Source organism: Pleurodeles waltl, chromosome 3_1 (genome assembly GCF_031143425.1).
Source record: "Pleurodeles waltl isolate 20211129_DDA chromosome 3_1, aPleWal1.hap1.20221129, whole genome shotgun sequence".
Classification (NCBI taxonomy): domain Eukaryota; kingdom Metazoa; phylum Chordata; class Amphibia; order Caudata; family Salamandridae; genus Pleurodeles; species Pleurodeles waltl.
This window is the reverse complement of record NC_090440.1, coordinates 796,206,355-796,227,575: the sequence shown is the minus strand read 5'-3', so window position 1 is coordinate 796,227,575 and position 21,221 is coordinate 796,206,355. Positions and strand designations below refer to the sequence as shown.

The 21,221-nt window shown below is 40.5% G+C and overlaps 1 protein-coding gene across 1 annotated transcript in view; it reads right to left on the bottom strand.

Annotated features, from left to right (window-relative positions):
• Window positions 1-13,591: 13,591 nt before the first annotated feature.
• The window catches only part of C3_1H11orf16 (chromosome 3_1 C11orf16 homolog), a 72,161-nt gene continuing 64,531 nt past the window's right edge, over window positions 13,592-21,221 (bottom strand). Inside the window, exon 9 of the mRNA XM_069223654.1 lies at window positions 13,592-19,843. Within this exon, the coding sequence (XP_069079755.1) occupies window positions 19,730-19,843 (114 nt within the window). The 3' untranslated portion in view covers window positions 13,592-19,729. The remainder of the gene's footprint in view (window positions 19,844-21,221) is intronic.

Here is a 21,221-nt window from a genome sequence, read left to right as displayed (position 1 = left end):
ATGAGGATTTGGATGAAGACTCACTGAAGGAATGGGAGGCTAATTTACAGAACGCATCCCTCAATATGATGCGTATATTAATTTGTCACACTGATAAGAAAGTTGCTAAACTCCAGAGCGACATTAAAACACTAGAAAAAGAAATTGATGACATTACCCAAAAAGATCTGGTGAATAAGAATTACGAAATTCTTGAAAAAGTTATTGATGATTACCAAATGTACCTTAGGGATAAGAAACTACGGAAAGTCAGACGTGATGGCTTAGATTACAAACTGGGCAGAATATATACCTTTGCCCGCAAATATGATAATGTGAAAATCGCTGAACCCTCTATCATCAGGGGACGTGATTCCGGTGACACTGACATATCTAGTGGAAGTTCTACCTCTTCCATTGACAGTCGTACTTTGAAAACGATACAGGTTCCTCACGACACTTCCAAAAGTAATTTTTTAGTAGAAATGGAACGGTTACGCCAAGGAAACAAAATGATTCGCAAAGACACAAGACCAGAAGGGGCAGGAAACGACATAAACAAAGACACTGGCAGCTCGGGGGTCAGAACCAGATCCAAGAAAGATTAACACCTATTATATCTGGTGGAAGGTCTACTGAGGGTGACTTGACAATCATTAATCTATCTGATCGAACTTTGAGCACTATTGAATGTAACCTTCTGAGCAGGGGTCTTGGCTTCTGCCCCACTCAGACTCATGATACCATTGAAGTCTTTGTTGATCTGTTCAAATTTACTCGTATTCTCAAACTTAGAATTTACTTTTCATCTGCCCCTATTATTGATAAAGATGGATCTCGACCTGGTACTGAGGATGTAGTGACTCCTATCTCCGATACTGATTCCTCTATCCAGTTGGTCTCTGACCTTCATGACATACAGTTACTTATGTCCTTAGATGACGATAGCAGGCCAATAGAAGATATTCACGCAGACTTGGGGATCTCTGAGAAAATCAAAAGAATTACGAGTTTTAAACCCCGTTCTGAATTCACACCGGTCCATACTCAATGTAATATTGATCTTTTCGCCAAACGAGTCTCTTCAGACTTACATCACACGTTAAATACTCGTATTCACAATTGCCGTCAGGTGAATAATTTACTGCCTACAGAAAGGGCAGCTCTCCGGAACCTTAAGAATGACCGATCCATTGTTATACGTGAGGCTGACAAGGGAGGCAACGTGGTGGTCATGAACCACAGGGATTATATGAAGGAAATCAACAGACAATTTGCCGATACCACTTGCTATAAACACCTTACATACAATCCTATTGGAGGTCTGATTGACTTTATTAATAACAAGCTTTGGGGTTGGTATGAATTAGGGCCACTCTCCAACGGTGAATTCAAATATTTAAGTGTCTCTAGCCCCAAATTTCCGTGCATCTACATACTTCCCAAGGTGCATAAGGGTGGTTCTTTTCCCCCCGGAAGACCAATTATTTCTGGTATGGATTCGCCTACAGAAAAAATAGCTGCATATGTCGATTTCTTTTTACAGAAATTTGTCATCAACTTGACTTCCTACATACAGGATAGCAAAGATATCCTTAATAAATTTGACGACTTTACTTGGTCTGAAGACCTTTTCTTTGTAACTATGGACGTAAACAGCCTATATACATGTATACGGAAACCATTTGGGATCCAAGCAGTCACTACGTTTCTTAACACCAGGACTGCTGACTGTCTTGCGCATAATCAAATGCTGCTCCAGATGATTGACATTATCTTGTCCAGGAACTACTTTTTGCATGATAATGATTGGTACCAATAAACCCAAGGGACGGCGATGGGTTCAAAATTTGCTCCATCATATGCGTGTTTATTTATGGGCTGGTACCAAAAAATACACGCTTGGGGGAAGATGGCATCGCCTTGGACTGACTTTATTGTCTTCTGGGGACGTTACATTGATGATATCATTATTATTTGGAAGGGGACTATTGACCAGCTCAACAAATATCATGCCTTCCTTAATAATAACCCATATAATGTACAACTTAGCCTACAGTACCACAAAAATACTATTGACTTTTTAGACATTACTTTTTTCATACAAGACAACAGCATACAGAGTGCACTTTTTAGAAAATCTACTGCATGCAACAGTCTCCTCCATGCCACTAGTGCTCACCCCATTTCGGTCATCCAAAATATCCCCTATGGGGAAATGGTACGTGTTAGACGAAATTGCAGCACCAATGATATTTTTTGGACACAAATCCAGCACACACAAGATCGTTTTATCAATAGGGGCTACGATGCACATAGTTTAACACGGGCAATTCGTCGTATCATGAAGACCCCTAGGAAAAACACATTGGCAATTAAGACGCGGCGAACAAGACAGACTGGAAGGAACTTTTTTGCCTTTGTGACTCGGTACACGGCCCATAGCCAGGGCATTTTTAAAATTCTCAAACGCCACTGGTCTCTTCTAACTGAGGTTCCAGGATTGAAAGGAATAATATCTAGTAAACCTAAGATCACTTACCGTAGAGGACTAACCCTCAGAGATCATCTGTGTCCCAGCTATATTCCATCCACCTGTCCCACTACTTGGCTTCCATTAAAATCGAAGGGTTTTTATACCTGTCATTGTTGCAATGTCTGTATCTTTGGCCGTGATAAAATTAAGGATTTTTGTTACCATAATTCGAGGAGGTTCACTATTCATCAATTTATTAATTGCAACACTAAATTTGTTGTTTACATTTTGGGTTGTGCTTGCAATAAGGCCTATGTGGGCAGCACTATACACCCCTTGAAACAAAGAATACAGGAACATCTGCGAGCTATAAATAACCATGACCCCACATGTCCTTTTGCTACACACATGATATCAGTTCATCCTAATGACCCATTAATGTGGTTCCACGGCATCGAACACGTTCCCGTCCATCCTAGAGGGGGAGATAGAGAAATGATTTTACGTCAGAAAGAGGCGGCCTGGATCTGTCGCTTACAAGCGGTAGACCGAGGCCATAATACGGATCATGAATTTCATTATTTTCTATAACCTGTCACTTCTCTTCGAACATTACCATCTCATAGTTCTTATATTAATACATTTTTTCAGTATATCTGTTATGTTTTGATTATTATGTACTAAGCTATATTTTACTGTTTCTCGCTACATTGTGACCTGTATTATGTACATTTCTTTTTGTATCAGTTTGGACATTTGGTTTTCGATTGTATCCATTTCATGTACAGTATATATATATATGTACTATGTATATAATATACATTTATATATATGTCATGTATATTTTATTTGCATGGTTTACCTATTGAATGATATGTTTCCATCACAGATATAATTTTTCCTTTTGTGGTTTTCCATATGGTTCTACCTTTTACTTTTATTTATTGTTCTCTTCTCGTTACCCTTCTCCTCAGTACCTCTATCTATATTTACTTATTTCTTTACTCTGTTACATTCTTCCTCATGACACATTAATTTATTCCTTTTCATTCCTTGGACACAATTATATTGGTATGTTTTTGCTTTTGAATATGCCCCTCATTTTATCTAATCACTCTTTTATATTATTTCCCTCTCAAGATGGCGGCCGTTTTGTCCAATTTTTTGACTTTTTACTTTCACTTCCCCTTACACTTGGTAGACCGGCAGTATTATTTCCTGTTTCCGGGCACATAACTTGTGCCTCGGGACCGGTGCTTCTGTTTACCACTGCGGTTCCTGGATCGCGTTTGAACTTTTCAGCACCTGAGATCAGCGCCGCTAACACACGTGCGCCCCGGCGGTTTATCGGACCGTTTTTTCAGACCAGTTTCTTTATAGTTTATTTCTCTACGGATGGTAAGCCCCTTTTTTTGAACACTAATTGGTTCCTCATTTTATTACTTTTTGAGTGTCCACTTGTTTGTTATTCACTTATTATATAATTGAGACTTCTTGGTCTCTTTAATTCCAGATACAAATTTTCCTTACGGTTCCTGGATCGTGCTTAAATTTTCGGCACCTGAGATCAGCGGCGCTAAAAAAACGTGCGCTTTGGCGGTTTCTCGGACCGCTTTTTTAAATCTGCCGCCTTATATTCCATTTTTCCACGGACGTTAAGCTTCCTTTTTTGAACCCTATTTGGTTCTTTTTCTCATTACTTGTTGAGTGTCTACCTGCTCGTTATTTACTCATTATATAATTGAGACTCTCTGATCTCTCAATTTCTAGATACATATTTTGTACTTTCCCTTGTGTTACATTTATGGTGCGGAGTCACTTTGTTCAACATTTACTCTGCGACAACTCATATACCAATATATATTGTGCCACTATCGACTGGACATGTGTCCTTAGGGTATGAACTTTTCAGACCTCTCCTTGCACTTTCTTATAATTACTTTCTTAACTGCGGGAAGTTTCATTTTTCGGTCACACATTTTCTTATGATATGGACATTTACTAATTTGCTATATATACATCAATAGAATCATTTCACCATTCTTTGCTTTCTCTGCATTGGTATACGTTGCACATTATGATAATGCATGATCCTGTACCCGTTGTGCACGGGCTGGCTAACTTCAAACTTTTATTGATATACACTATTTAACCACCAGACTGATGGGCTTTTTGCAAATCTATCTCCATCTCAGTTTCTCTCCACTGGTTGTGGTACTTTTACTTTCTTATTTCCATTCACTTACTTCGTATTGAACCATGGAATAAATATGTCTTTTTTGGTTATGTTTACAGCCCTGAAGAAGCCCGATGTTGGGCGAAACGCGTTGGCTATTCATCTTGAACTTATTACTTGTTTACGCACTCGCTGTGACTGCAAGGACATAAGAACTGCTTGTTTTCTTGTTTGTATATCTTTCTGTGGTTACCAACCATGTTCTCTAGTTGGGTGGCAACACTTTATTATTTTGAACTATTTACAAAATATTAAACTAGAAATACTTTTCTCTTATACTTTGTTACACTGGCTTTGTCCGTTTTTGTATACTGCTCTCTGTACAATTTGCAGTGCACCACCTTTGAAAGCTTTTTCTAGTGGAGCTCTCAGCCCCACTTAGTCCCTTATTGCAGTAGGTACTATGGTCTAGTTGCACGCTCTGAATCATTTTTACTATATGTTTCATGCTTTTTACTTTGCTGTTTGTATTAATGGAGGTACAATAGGGATGTGCGTTGTTTAGGAGCTTACTGCATATCTTTTGTTTAGATTGTATAGTTTACTCTGTGTCTGGCTAATATTTCTTTTTTTAGCAGTGACCGCAAGGAGTCATCGCTGCACGTCATCAGGCTAACCATCCAGTGAATTACCGCGGCCAATCCTTGAATGAAGGAACTGTGCAAGCCCAACTCGAGTCCTGATGTTGGTGGCGAAAAGGCAGAGTTTACAGATAAGAGATTCCTCAAGACATGTCCCTCGAGTTTATCGAGAAAGACCCATTTGGAAACCACAATATGCTCTGTGCCGTAGAGTAGGGATGGAGGTATGTTTGCCCGATAAACCTCTAGGAGATGTTTAAAGCACCTTCTGCCCGTTGGCCTATATATGGCGTTCAGACCATTAGCTTGAGATTGAGCCTTCCTTTGATTGTGCTCAATATGCTCTCTATCTTTAAGGTTCCCACAGATGATTTTACCCAAAAAGGCGTATATGTTTACTCTTTCGAGTTGTTGGGCTCCCAAGGTCCAGCAGAAATTGCTGTACTTAAGTCTTTTTTTGCCATGAAAGCACATGATTTTGTTTTTAGAGCAATATACCTTTAAAAAGTGGATTTTAGTGTATTGCTCGAGGGCTTGAAGAGGATTATTAAGCCCCTTTGGGGTACAATCTAATATGATTATGTCATCTGTGTAAAGCAGACAACATACTAGTCTACTTCCTAATATAGGGGCAAAACCCTCACACTGAGTTAAATGAGTAGGTAAGTCTGAGAGATACAAAGAAAATAGCAATGGGGCCAACATAACCCCTTGATTTAGGCCGTTTTTAGTTGGGATGGCATGAGATAGCCCTCGTTCATCCCTTAGCACCAGGTGGAGGTTGTGAAGGGCTACCCCAAGGTCAAGGAGAATACCAGGCATGCCTAGACTTAAGAGCTTCTTCCACAGCAAGTCACAATCTACTTTATCAAATGCTGTGGAGAAGTTTACAAAGGCTGCGTAGATCACTTCCCCTTTCAGAGAGACGTATTTCTCGTTAATTACTTGCAGGACTGAGATATTATCAATTGTGCCATGATTTCTCCTGAAGCCTGACTGTTCCAAGGGGATAATTGTATTATTTCTGCCCAATCATTAATCTGTGAAAGTGAAAATTTGGCAAAAAATTTCCGACCGCATCCAAAAGTGCAATCTGGCGATAGTTCCCAGGGCAGCTACGATCCTCTTTCTTATACAGGGGAACAATGATGCTACCCTTCCAGGATAGAGGAACTTTCCTGACTTCGTAGCAGCATTGATACACCGGGAATAAAATCTTACACCAGGAGGGTATGTTGTGTTTTATTAACTGTATAGGTATTTCATCTGGGCCCATTGCGGCAGAACTACGCATTCCTCTTATGACAGCCTCAATTTCTTTTAGAGTGCGATATGAATACGAAGAGTCAATTCTAGTTTGGGGGAGTTCCACAGTGGTCCCATTGGAGGTATGCCAGATAGAAAGGCCGACCAGCTCAACTCATTGATGGACGTTGGAAGGGTCCTGGTTCTTGTACCACACCCCTCTGCAATCAATGACCAGAACCGCCTGGTGTGGCTGGTAGAGACTGCTTCTCTTACTGCAACCCAAAATCTATCAGTAGCATCCTTGTTTAGGTGCACTCTTATAACCTCCCCTTCCTTCTTTTTAAAATGCTTAGCTGGGATTGCCTTGCGGATGTGTGTTCCCTATACTGTTTACGAATAAGAGCATTAATTTCTCTATTCAAAAGAAGGAATGGGCGGGATTGTACTATGTGGTTATTTTGGGACTTCTAGTGGGGGATCAAAATAATCAGTTGCATAAAAACAGTAAAACTCTCCATAACTTTTCCTGCCCAGCTACCAAGATCATTCAGAGTACTTCTAGGATACCTTTAAGCCCCTCAAAACTTCCAGGGGACCAATGTGTTCTTCCCGTTTTGACATTGAGCCAGAGGTGCTGCCCTTCTAAACACCAGTTATCAGTAAGTTGCACTTTCAGGTCGAGACAACCAAAATGGTATGATCACTGAGAGTAGTCTGTAATACTGCTATATCCTTTAACAAGGAAAATAACTGATGCTCGATACCACGTAATCCAAAATTGCAGCACCCCCAGGTGATTTATGTGTAATGTGGGCTGGGGAGTCAGATGGAAGTCTACTGTTAGCGACAATACAATCATTCACCTTCAAGTGCTCGAGAAGGAGCTTCCCATGCTTATTGGACCTTATTTTAAGGGGGAAAATACAGGGGGGTACCCCAATTGCTTCCTCCTATTCCTCATCCCAAAAGGATGAGAGCCCTAAGTTAGACATTTTACAATTTAAATCTCCAACCCTAATAATTTGAGTTCCTGGCTCCCTGTTGCTGAGCTCCTAATGAAGTGAAATACTTTAACTAAAAGATTATTGAAAGGGGCGCCAGGAGGGACATAAGAGTTTATCAGTGCGCGAGAGGTTATCTTGTCTCCATCACCAATGCTGTGTAAGGTTACGGCTAAAAACAGGTTACTGGGGTCTCTAAAGCATTCATACTGCCATTGCAGCCTATTGGACAACAAACATGCAACCCCTCCCTTAGCATGACCCCTCTTTGAAGGGGTGGCATTGCAGCAGAAAGAGTAGTTATTTTCGAACTGCAGCTCCTCAATGGCCCAAGTTTCTTGGAGGCGAATTATATCAGGATTTAAAGAGTCCAGAAAATCATTTTTCCCCCTTTACACCTGCCGCATTCCAGGATATGCGGGTAAGCTTGTTGCTACATTGATGGAGCTGTTAGCCGGGAAGTTGTGGCAGAATTACTTAACACTGCCGGTAACCAGTTCCAAGAATGGGGATTAATGCATGGATCAGGAGGCGGACAAAGTGGGAAATCCCTGAAAAATACTTCCTGGCCATGATCTCCCAGTTGGATTTTTAAATCCTGATACATATGGAAATTGGTGTCAGGATCAGCTAGAGGGATAGGAGGGGGGGGTAAATTTCCACACTCCTTCGAAATGCTGGGGAGCCCACTCGGTTAACCTTAGACCCGTCTCTCTCAAGACAGGTACCACATCAATACTTTTACATTGTACGGACTCTAAGTTGCTTAAGATTTTGTTGACAATTAGTTTGGAAAAAAAGGATACTCTGGACTTAGGACCAAAACCAGAAGCCTCCAAGGAAGACCAGGTGTACATCACTACTTTCAATTAGTCTGAGTGGTTTAATGTCTGAAAAGCATTTTAACAGTTGGGATCTGTTTAAAAAAAGATCATTGTCAAATAAGGGCATAAAGTCTAAAGTCACGGTGTCCTCAGGGTGACGTCCCTGTTCCCTTTTTGAGGGTTGTGGCCTGGCCTATGCAGGCATGAGCCCTGGAGGAACTCCAAAAGATTGTGCAAAGGGATTTAAGGATGGCCTAATTGGTTGAGATATAGTCAGATCGTGGACCAAAATTGCGCCAACCATTTCAGGCATGCCGATGGATTGATGAGGTACGGACATTAGTTGAGAGACGGTAGGTGTAGAATGGGGATGTAGAGCTGGAACCTCCTGGGTTAAAGGTTCTTGCGGGCCAGATTGATCTTTAGAGATTTGTATCTTTCTCTGATCTTGTTTACTAAATTTCCGGATTGTTTTTTAAGTCCTTTTGTCTTTTTTCCTATTGCGTAATGGTGTTTACTCTAAAGTACCCGGAGCACTGGTCGAGATATTTGCCTTTGGTCGAGCTTTGAAGATTGGAAACATGAGCAACCTAGAGTTTTGGCAGTCAGGATCCAGGCCTTTCTCTGATGAAAAGTCACTCAATACGAATCTAATAGAGTTGACTGTGCTCTCGATGGGAGCAGGATTCACAGGAAATAGTTCAACCTGGTCTGCACCAGCCTGAGAGCAAAAGTCAGTACCAAAGGGTATTTCGTTGTTCGCAGGAGTATGAAGTTGTTCTAAGTGATCATCACAATGTAGTGTGAATGGCCCAGGATTAACTCCATTGCCAGCAGTAATTTCTTTTAGTATGGCCATTATGGAATCAAAGATGCAATCAGAACCTCCAACCACTTTTTCTAGAAGGTTCAAAATAGAAGATAAGAGACGCTCTAAGCTTAATAGCGAAAAAGAGATCAAAACATTTTGGTCAGGGTTGTTACTTAGAGGATTGATGTTTAGGCTCAGGTTGGGTGTCACTGAGAGATGAGAACGTAATGAAGAGTTGTTAGATGGTGTACTGCTGAAGAGCTGCAAACCCGTGGATGTAGGTAGAGGCAGAAGTGGGGGAGATTTTGCTTCCTGGCATGGCCCATATCTTTTAAGGAGCTCTAAATCAAGGTCAGGGAGGGTGAAATCCACTGGGGATTTTCCGGGCCAGCGCATGGAAAAGAAGCATCAGTACCAGATCCAACAGGCAAGTTCTCCCTTACAAAGGTTTGGCTGGTGGAATCATGGGTTGATGGAGGGGTTATAGTTGAAGAAGACAAAGAGGTTTTACGAAAGGCTGGAGTCTCAAGGATAAAGGAAAATGTGTAGGGCATGGCGAGGCTCCTGTTTGGATCTGCCAAGACATGAGGGAGAACTGGATCCTTGAGATAAGGACCAGAAGGAAAAGGTTCTCCTGATGGAAGTGTGACCTTGTAGTCTGGGGATCCAGACTTTGGAGGATTAGGGGAAGTGAAGATTTGATTTCTGCATTTTAGACCTGAAGTGACTGTGGCTTTCTTGTGCAAAGGATTAGATTTTGTTTTGGAATAAGATCTCCCTGGGAGTAGTCGGCCAGATCTCAGCTTTTTAGCAGTCATTGTGACCATGATGTTTTGTTGGATGTTACACTTTTATTTGCAATGGAAGAAGTTCTAATAGATGGTGGAGACTTCTAAATATGATTAGGGCGAAGGAGATGGGCAGATGAAATGAACAGTGAATACTGTTTAAGAAAAATCAGCAGTACCTTGCAGCGATGATGAACAGGGTCTAAGAAAGCTGAGAAAGCTGCTGGTAGAAGAGTTTCCATCACTTGCATCATGTGAAAACCTACATTACGATAGTCTGTGACCACCTCCCAGTGCCTCTGGAGTTACCGTAGGTCTCCACGTGGGTCCTGTGTCTCCCCGAAGTTCCTTACAGCACTGTAGGGCATCACTCTGCTCCACCCAGGCAGCGGTATCCGGGCTTCACACAGTTCCTCACAGCTGCTCACTGCGACTGACTGGAGATGAACAAAGCCCAGCAGGACTTTGATGGGTTCCTGGGCTATGCTAGCCCACACGCTGTCTTCACTGTGCAGTTCCTGCTGCCGGTTAGGGGGCCTGCGACCCACACAGGAACCGGGAGATGAGCCGGGTGGATTAAATGACCGCCACATGCCTTGCAGCCTGGCTTGCCGGCCCAGTACCGGCACACCAATGGCGTTAGCTCTGTTCTTCATGGCTCCTGCGGTGTCTTTGCGACCTCCCTGGGTGTTTGGCGGCTCCACTCTCGCCAGACAGGCCAGGGTGATCAGGCACAGGTAGAGAAGTTTCTGGAGCCCTCTGGAGCACAGAGTACAACATGGCAGCCTGGTCGGGGGAATGTGCGCCTGCCCCTACCCTTGGGAGATGAAGAGAGCCGCGTGTGCAAGCAGGGATTGAGGGGCCAAGAGAGAGCAGGTAAGTCCTGTGGCGGGACAACGAACCAGCCCCCAGCGGGGAGTGAGGGTGCCGGGAGCTGCAACCAGCTCCACCGACAGCTTGCTGTGCATTGCTCCTCAACAACGTGGTGTCACCGGCGCCTCTTGGCAGCTGCAACTGGGGTGACGGAAATCATCAAAAGGGGCCAGCAGGGAGCCGGTGAGCTGGTGAGTCCCGCGGCAGGACAAGGAACCAGGACAAGGAACTAGCCCCTGGTGGGGAGTAAGGGGGCCGGGAGCACGACTGGCTCTCCCGCAATTCTCCGTTTTCACAGCCGCCACTCGTTGCTCCTTGGCGTTGTGGCGTAGCGTGGCATCGTAGCGTAGCGTCTACAGGTTAGGCCAGAGCAGTAGGTATTACCATCCAATAGTGCAAATAGTTCATGTACCTTGGGCAATGGATGGCAATCTACAAAAAATAATTTTGTTGACCAATCTGAGGTCCACACAAATTTTGTGTTTTCAGCAAAAAAACACAGAAACCCATTCTGATGCATTCACAGGTTCAGTCACTCCTTCCTCACATATGTTTTTAAGCATCTTGGATAATTCACTCCTAACTGATAATGGAACATATCTTAGTTTGTGTTTTGTAGGTACTGCATCCTTCTTTAGTTGAATATGATGAGAAAAGCCCTTGACTTTCCCATGTTCTTTTCGAAATAAACCTTTCCATTTGTTAAGTAGACTTTTCAATTTATTTTTTCCACCCAAAATTCTCTAAGCATCCATAGTCTCTTCCACCATACACATTTGCACTTTGGCATTTGGGTTAAGAGTAATGTCAAACTTTCCTTGATGTCTCCATCCCAGCACTTGCAAACCATCTACCGCTACAAAAATGTCCTAATAAAGGTTTTATGTCTGGAACCTATTTCTAAATGCAAAACAAACAGATGATGGATGGAATACTGAACAATGCAAACATTCAACCCCATCACAGATCTGGGTTTAATCCATAATTTATTTTTGCTTACCATGCCACTCAAATTTCTTTTTACTGAAACCTATTTCTAACACAAAATACCATACCCCATCATATTATCTCTTTACTCCGAAAACCATGAACTCTAACATACGTAGGTTTCAAACACTTATCTTGCCAATACTTATTGAAAAAAAAGTCATATATAATAGTATACTGGAATTCGGAGTCAGCCATATCTTCTAGTACTCTTCCATCAATAGTGATTTCACACATTGGTGGCACATATGGTTCCACATCCACTTCATTGCCCATTCTCTTGTCAATGCAAACCAATTGCAGTTTGCTAACCCCTTCACCATCATTGTCCTTGTCCCCCCACTTGTATCTTGCTTCCTTACACACAGCACCACATTTTCTATAGATGCATTAACATCCATCCACATTTTCCACAGATGCATTATCATCCATAGAATTATCTCGCACCATAGATAATCTCTTGGGTATGCTTTGGCACACAACTCCAAAATGGCCAACCTTCCCACACTTAAAACATTTTTACCCTTAGAAGGACATGCTTTAAATTGATCAGGGTGTTTTTTGACCCACAGTGATTGCGCTGCAACTTATTATTCATCACAACAGTAGGTGTGTGCGCTTTCACAGCCTTCCCTTTAGGAACAATAGTCCTATTTGAACGTCTTGTTGCTAATGCACCCACCCTCATAGAACCACAGTTGACATTAAAAGTATTACATGAATTGAAGGACCGTTCTACACTTTTAGCATTATCAATTGCTTTCTGCAAGGTAGGATTATGCTGGTGTGAATACTGTTCTTAAATCTTCTTGTTGGAACAATGTATTATCAATTGATCCCTGATATATGTATCAACTTTAGCACCAATGGTACAATCAGTAGTTAAGTATTCAAAAATATCTTCTGCCTCTATGCCCATTAAATTTAAAAGCAACACTGTTTTTCTCACTGCCTCAAATGAATTTCCATTAATATCTAACATATAGTTTTTAAAGTGCCTCAGCCATTTTCCTCATTTCGTGCTTGGCTGATTGGGACCAATTAGGAACAGCGGAGGAGGATTTCCACATGAGTTATTCATATTTGCTTGCAGAGAGAGTGACGCTAAGTGAAGTGCCAATTGGCAATTTGAATTAAATTTCACCTTAGAATCTCATCATCGCTACATGCACCGCACACTGTGAAATGAACAGAACTCCACTTATGTGAAAAATATAGTACATGTGATGGTGATTTAACTGCGACCTGTTGCATTATGGTCAATTTCCAAACAAATATGGCTGCCAGTAACGTGTGTGTGATGCTTTGGCAGTGTGTGCCTCTCCTTTTCCATGTGCGCTCATTCCAATTAGCTGTTGTACATCACAACATAAGTGTGACGTGAAGTCCTTATACTGATGCGCTTGCATTCAACTTAACGCAGTTCTCCTGCATAAGCAGCTCTCATGACTAAGTCTGGGCCATCTTGTGCTGCCCAACAGCAAACAGGCAATTAGCTCCGCAGGCACCAATTAAATCAAAAGTCTGCAAAATCCTTAATTTCAGCCAGATGGTCTGTAAACAAGTAAAATGCGTACATAAAGAAGAGTGACCTCTGGGAACAAGATGATTTTGCTTCGGCACCGCCAAACATTAGAGTCTGGTGAAATTTCAATGACTCTCCTCTTGCTGTGTCATACACAAAATATTGTATGAAAATGGATGCTCTCCCAGGGTTCTTCTCTGCCTCATTGCCAAAATGTGCTAAGTAATGATGACCAATATGTGGTAAAAAAATTGTAACTCTTTATTGGATCATCCATGCACAGGAAATACCAGATGCAACTGACTTAGAATCAACAGTGAACTTAGAATACATTATCAGCATACACAACCAAGGACCAAAGGTAAAAAGGTCAGACCTAGTGATGGAATGTTTACTATCAACTTACTACAATGTGTCACAGATATTGACTGATAAAAGATTATTCAGTTGACAAAATTATTTAAATCTGTAGTTTAAACGAAAATTGTTCAGCATTGCAAATACCTAACTCGGGCATAGAGGGCTGTAGTTTTAATATTTATGTGAATCACCAAATTCTGAAGAATATCTGGGGGCTTTTTGGATTTCAGAGACTTATAACTAAAGAAGTTCCCCCATCCATATCTCCATTAGCCAGTAATCCATGGCATTTTTAATTATGTTTTAAAAGAAAAGGACTCCAAAAAATATCCATTTATTATCTTGATAATGTTCATATATAATCACATATAAAACTCCACAAAAACTTTCCATGTGTCCTCTATTCCCAATGCTAAATTACCATCAAGTAGCCAAAAAAGAGAATTACCCTGAATTATATGATTTGTTTAACCATGCCTTTGTTATCAGTGGTTCAGAGTTCCAGCCTGGCTCAAATTAAGGCATAGTCTCAGTCAGTGAAAGGATTTATTTCAGTCTTTATAAAAGTTTTCATAAATCAAATTACACAAATCAGTGAAAAATCATAACAAGAAAAAGGAAAATTTGATTTAAATGAAGTAAAATACAATGCAACATTAAAACAAAAAAAACAGACCTGACAATTATCAAAGTGCAACTAGTGCTAGATGCCAAATAAAGTGCATAAAGCATCTTCTCTTCCTTAATTCTTTCATAAAGCACAACATTGAACTGGGTTGTCCATCATACTAAAATAGAAGACTGGTGGTCTACATAATATAAGTACCACAAGATAAAAAAGAATGACATTGTCTATTTTCTTCGTAAAGTGTTTTAAAATGTACAAAGTGTGTACTAGCTTCCGTCATGCAACCACCCCAGGGCAAAGGTAAAACTGTAGCCATGCCATTGAGCAGAGCTCACTAATGAAAAAAGTTGATCACATCTATGACAGACATGCAAGCTTTGTACTTTCACATTGTCTACCAGTGAAAGGTACAACTCTGGACCCATTGCACATTTTACCAGCATATGTGCCTTAACTGCAGGATTACTTTGTTCATTGTTTTCTCATTTTGCTGCTTTGAGTACTATGTGAATTTCCTATATCCAGGCCTTAACAGCCTTAAACATGCCTTGATGTTAAAAAAAAATGTTAGTTGACTAAGACAGGTATAGGCATTCTTAATATCTGAGAACAGAATAAGATAGCTGTTATTGACTGTGTCAGAACTGGGGGTTCATTTGATTATACAGATACACAAAATAACTAGAAATGTGCAGAAACTGATTCTCTTCCATCTGAATGGAGATCAAATTAACATATCCTTATAGCCAACATGTCACAGTGATAACTGCATAGTTTCTAAAAAATGTCAACATCATATCAGTGGCTTTTCCTGCCCAGACTTCAAGCAAATTTAAAAGTGCTCCTTTGACCTGGGCCACAATTGTACGTTGATGTTGTATGCTATTTTAGCTCCAAATTAAACCTTATTCCCATACAAGAGGAATGAGTCCTCTATGGGTTTATGCCCCAAAAAATACAAACACTTTGCTTTCAGCGAATATGGGCCTCAAATACATTACCCTTCCTTTAGAACCATTAATGATAAGTTCACATTTGCCATGTATTGTGAATAGCCAGTGATCAACCGTGTTTCCACAAGGAAAATGCAATCAGACTACTAACTCAAAAAGTGGTTGTGTCTGCTTTTAAAGAGGGGTTACCATGATTTTGACCTAGTGACACAGTGCAAAGCCAACTAAGCTCCATGAATGCCACGTATATAGGTCCTTTAGTTACTACATTTTGTGTCACCAGTAGATAAAGAATTAAAGACAGTTTACTTACTCACAATCCCTCTTTGAGCTTAAACTGTGCATCAGTAAGCATTCCTCTCTCTTCAGCTAACTCTTAATCAGGACACAATGTATCTTACATGCTGTCATGTCTAAATATGTAACCTAGGCTTGAAATATTCCTATTTTTCATATTCTCACACTTTCTAGCCACTTTTAATTTCCGCCCCTAATCGTATTACCTCTTGGAAGGGTGTTATGTTCTTTACTTAAGCAAATGTTTTATCTTACCCTTAAAAATCTTAGTGACCATTTCACAGTGTTTTGAAACATCTATTGAATTTGTCAGTGTTTTTAGCATTTTTAGATAAGTTGTGTTTACCTATATTTCCTTAGCGTTCTAGACCAGATGGTAGCAAAGGCTTAACTTATCTACAATGATGTCTAGGATCTTAATATGTATGGTATTATGCTATACAGCAAGCAAAGGTTGTACTGAAAATGTTTATAGCAGACTTCTCCAATGAGTAGCTCATGAGCCACTGGTAAGTCATCGGCTACTTGCAAGTAGCTCTCATGTGTACAGTCCATCCTACTAAAGCTCTAGCTTGGTTGAATTAATATATGTATACCAAAATTGAGAGTGCATATTTGAGATGGATATGTACGCCTTTTCAGAAACTGTAATCTGATTTTTGGAGAAAAATGGCTGAATGTCTAATATATATTAAAAGCTAATATTTAAGTAATAAATGTGCCATTGGGGTGGTAATTATCTTGGTGCTATGGGTATTGCAGCTATGGCTGTTATTTATTAGCCATTTTGACAAAGCCATTTTACATTACTGCTGGAAGCTCTGCCTGATACACTGAGGTGATCACTGCTAGTAATGATGAATATGGTGGCCACTCGTATTAACTTTTCCGATGAGGTCTTTATTACAACATCAATAATATTAATAGGTTAGTAAGATTTTCACTGAACATAAATAACTTTTATTACAGAAAAGTTGGGAGACCTCTGGTTTAAAGCAATATGCACTATCAGCACCACTGCAGAAATAGATGGATGCATAATCAGTGAAGTTAGTTAATAGCAACTAAATTAAGGTGTTAATGAAACATCCCATTTGTTTCTAAAAATAGGAGAACAAACATGAAGGTGCAGAAAAGAATAAAGGGCTCTCCTGACTGGTTAGTATAATAAACCACCTGGTATTAGAGAATTTTGGATTTTACCCTTTGATCTACTAGATGATTTTACAGTTGTTATACTATGTACACCTACAGCCTAGAAAGTAGTGACAACCATACTTTGTTTCCAACTAAGAATAATGAAGTTTTGCGCTCAAACAAAGTCATCTTCTCCAAACGCTGGGATAGTAATATTTGGAAAGGTAAGGGTTTTTATTCAAAATGCCCTATTGCAAAATGTTTTAACCCTAATAAATGCAATGTTTTGTTGGTGAAACTAAATGTGAAACATCGTAGGTATGTCAAACCTTTGTAGAAGTTTAACAAAATATGGGGAAAAGCTACCCTGATACTAAGTAGAATATAGCAAATTGGTAAAAGTAGGCAGCAGGACTTTCATAGTTTCAAGGAATTAAAGCTACAGAAAAATATATATGTAAATTTTGGGAGCTGCTTGGAAGGAAAGATGGGAAGGCAAAAAAGTGGAACTGAGGTATACCACCATGCATCACCAGCAAAGTCTCAATCAAGTTATAATGACCATTTCTGGAGGCTAGTGCCCTAGTCTAAAAATATGTAGACAGTCTACTGGAATGTAGAATGGTTTAAATGGAAGTCTTGTGAGAACAATCTCAACATTTTGAATACACACACATAGATAGCAAAGAGATGTAGGGCAATCTGATACAGATGTCACAATTTGTTAAAAGGATACACACACTAAAACAGACATGGTTATTTCACCAGTCTGAGAGAAAAAAAAAATCAAAAATAGAGAAGAACAGGTCACAAGTCACCTACATCGTTCTTCATGAAAAATCCCATTGGCTCAAAGTGGTTGTGACAGGATACAAGAGGACATTTATATAGTGCACTGTACAGCCTATAGTTTCCTCAAAATGTGAACAAAAAAAAGAAAACTAATTTGAAAGACTGGGATAAACAGAGTGTCACAATAGTACTGAGTAAGGAAGGGCCAGTGGATACGTATTACAACTGGGTTTGTGCATCATTATGATACAGAATGGGGGAGGTTGGCGGTCTTTATTAACCATTAAAGACTATGGGGGTCATTCCGGGAAACCGCCCAAACACCGCACCACGGTCAAATGATCGCCGCGGTGATTCTAACTTTCCCGCTGGGCCGGCGGGCGATCTCAAGAAGATCGCCCGCCGGCCCAGCGGGAAAGCCCCTGCAAAGAGGAAGTCGGCTCCAAATGGAGCCGGTGGATTTGCAGGGGTGCGACGGGTGCAGTTGCACCCGTCGCGATTTTCAGTGTCTGCAAAGCAGACACTGAAAATCATTATGGGGCCCTGTTAGGGGGCTCCTGCACTGCCCATGCCAGTGGCATGTGCAGTGCAGGGGCCCCACGACACCCGTTCCGGCCAGCCTCTTCCTGGCGGTATAAACCGCCAGGAACAGGCTGGCGGGAAGGGGGTCGGAATCCCCATGGCGGCGCTGCAAGCAGCGCCGCCATGGAGGATTCCCTGGGCCAGGGGTAAACCGGCGGGAAACCGCCGGTTGCCCTTTTCTGACCGCGGCTTTACCACCGCGGTCAGAATTGCCCATGAAGCACCGCCAGCCTGTTGGCGGTGCTTCCGCGGCCCTCTGCCCTGGCGGTTTCAAACCGCCAGGGTCAGAATGAGGGCCTATGTTTTTAATGGTGCTAAAGGATATAAGTTCAGGTGAGGGGGCACCCAAATTAGTAAATATCTATTTGATGACTATACCCATTAGGGTTCTTGACAATAGAGTTCAACTTTCAAAAGACTGATGCTGTCAGGATTAATGAAGTAAAATGATAGGATTATGGTACATGTTAAATCAATAAAGCTAGAGAGTTAATTAAAACATAAGTTCCTTTCAGGAATTTCAAAATCACAGTCCCCTCAAAGACAGATATGGCAGCTAAATCTGCTCCATATTGCCAGTGATGACTCGTACAGACATGCAACGTCAGACAACTGTTTGCCTGGTTCTTTACTGATGATGTGAGGGTGCCAGAGGAAGTATTTCAGCCTGTTATGTTCAGCCATCTTATATAAACTTTACAGAGATTCATTCTGAGGGGTGTGTTACTTTAATTGTGTACGTCCCCACTTGGATATCTGGTGTGCCAGTCATTGAATGAATTCGAAATATCAGTCCCAATTTTCAGTGTTATCCCATCTTCAACTTCATCTTTTGTATAAATACTTTTTTACATATATGTATTTACAGTGTGATGATGTGGGCAGTGTACAATCTTCACTTAGTAGCACCAAAGTGGGGGTAATACTTGTCTGAAAGGCAAAATATATTGGGGGGAAATATGTGTATGTGTACAGAGTCACTTAAACAACTTAAAAACTCTTATGTGGCAGACATAATGCATTAGAGTACAGTCTATCATATTGTTCACATGTGACCGGATGAGTGAGTTGGCTGACAACTGAATTCTGAGGAGATATTTTGCCATGCTGACCTTGTCCCCAGACCACGAAGAAGTTCACACCAGTTTCATCTGACAGAAGAGTGCTGATTTGACTAGTTTTGGTGACTTTGCTGTTGTAGATACTTTAGTTATAGTTCTTTAAGAACATGATTTGCATTTTATTGTTCATCGTTTTATGACTTCATATACTATAAATCCACTTTTCCAGTTCTAAGTCTTGAACAGCCTTCACTCCTTGAGATGACTTAGATGCAAGATTTTGTTAATGTTCAGTAACTTTTCTATTGAACCCATACCATAAGCCTGAGTGACAAGTCTGTGCAGTCTGTCAGGCACTAATCCACAGAGCACCGTTCTTTCAATAGCTTTTCTTATTCAGTCTCCTTATGCCTGTAGTCACTTATGGATTTAATGTGTGACACAATGAGTCTCTGATCTCAAAAGCTCTTACTCCCTGTACATTACAAATTATTTTAAAGTAATTGATGATTTTGGTTTCTTCCTGAGCAGTTGAAGCATTACAATTAGTAACTAAGTAAGATTTGACTAAAAAAGGAATCTAATGTAGATTAAATATGTTCCAATATGCGCTTTCCTTGATAGCCTCCACTCCTTGTTTCAGCTTCAAAAACCTTGTCTGCCATTTGCTTGTAGTGATCATCCACTCTTTTCCTACGGGATTCCTGGCAGATGAAAGTAAACAGAAGATATTGTGTTATTCTATTATTTTATCTCCATTTATTTCTTCTTTGAGTTAACTAACAGGAATGTTACGACCAGTATCTCTGGCAGGAGCTCAGTATAGCACATTTGGCTCTATATGGATGGACCACATGCCAATGCCTGCCTTAGTGCTGTTGGCTAATCTTTTGCAAGGGTTTGACATTGCCAAAAAGAAATTACATGTTTTAAAATGCTTTAGAATTGTCTAATGGTAAACACAACAGGGACTATCATGAGGTTTCATGCATATACTAGTCTGATGATAAATTTCTAGGTGTGTGTTCCTGAGTTATTTTTTTTAAATGCAGTGCCTACATGTGCCAATCACTAAGTTCAGAAAACAGTATTTTGAACAGATAACATGATTCTACTAGCTGGATATATTTTTTTAAATGTTAAAATGCTAAATGCCCTGAAATTGTAAGTGCAACCCACACAACACAATCTGAAAGATGTAATACAATGAAATTCAGTTTCGACAGGAAGGATAATTGATGGCCACGGTTATTCAGCAGAATGTTAAACCAAGAAACATGAAAGTGGAATCTCATCCAAAATCCTTCCCTTTTGAGTTTTATTTATCAAGGATTTTTTTTTAAATCCAACACCCAAAAAGATGATAGGTTTCCACAGTTGTAATGAAAGATATACTCTCATTTTCTACTACTCGTTTTTTATTCAAAACTCAGCAGCAGAGAAAGGAGGAAAAAACTAAATTCCCCATCACCCTTGGGTAAATAGTATTCTTTTGCACCACACATTTTACTTGAATTCTGACATACTACTCAAAAACACTTCAAAAAGTTGGTCCACCATTGAGTTATTCTTCAATATACTCTCACACTCTACCACTTAACAAACATCAATAGGGCATAAAAATGGACCTATAAAAACAGAATTGGTATTTAATGCTTAATAGAGAACGTTATATAAATTGAACAAGAGATGAATATTTAATTAAGGCTGTCTTAATCATGAATTTTAGGCCTATTAGAGGATAATAACAATTTAGGCTTCTATTTCTCTCTGGCTTTCAATCTGTGCATCTTGATGACTGAACTGTTTTAGAGAGTAGGGTGGAGAGGCACTCTAATGTGAGATCTCCGTATTTAATTAGAAGGTTTTTTACATATTAGGGCCCGTATTTATACTTTTTGACGCTAAACTGCGCTAACGCAGTTTAGAGTCAAAAACATTTGCGCCGGCTAACGCTATTCTGAAGCGCCATGCGGGTGCCGTATTTATTGAATGGCGTTAGCCGGCGCTAGCAGACCGGCGCTGCCTGGTGTGCGTGGAAAAAAACCACGTACACCAGGCAGCGCCGGCGTAGGGAAAAAT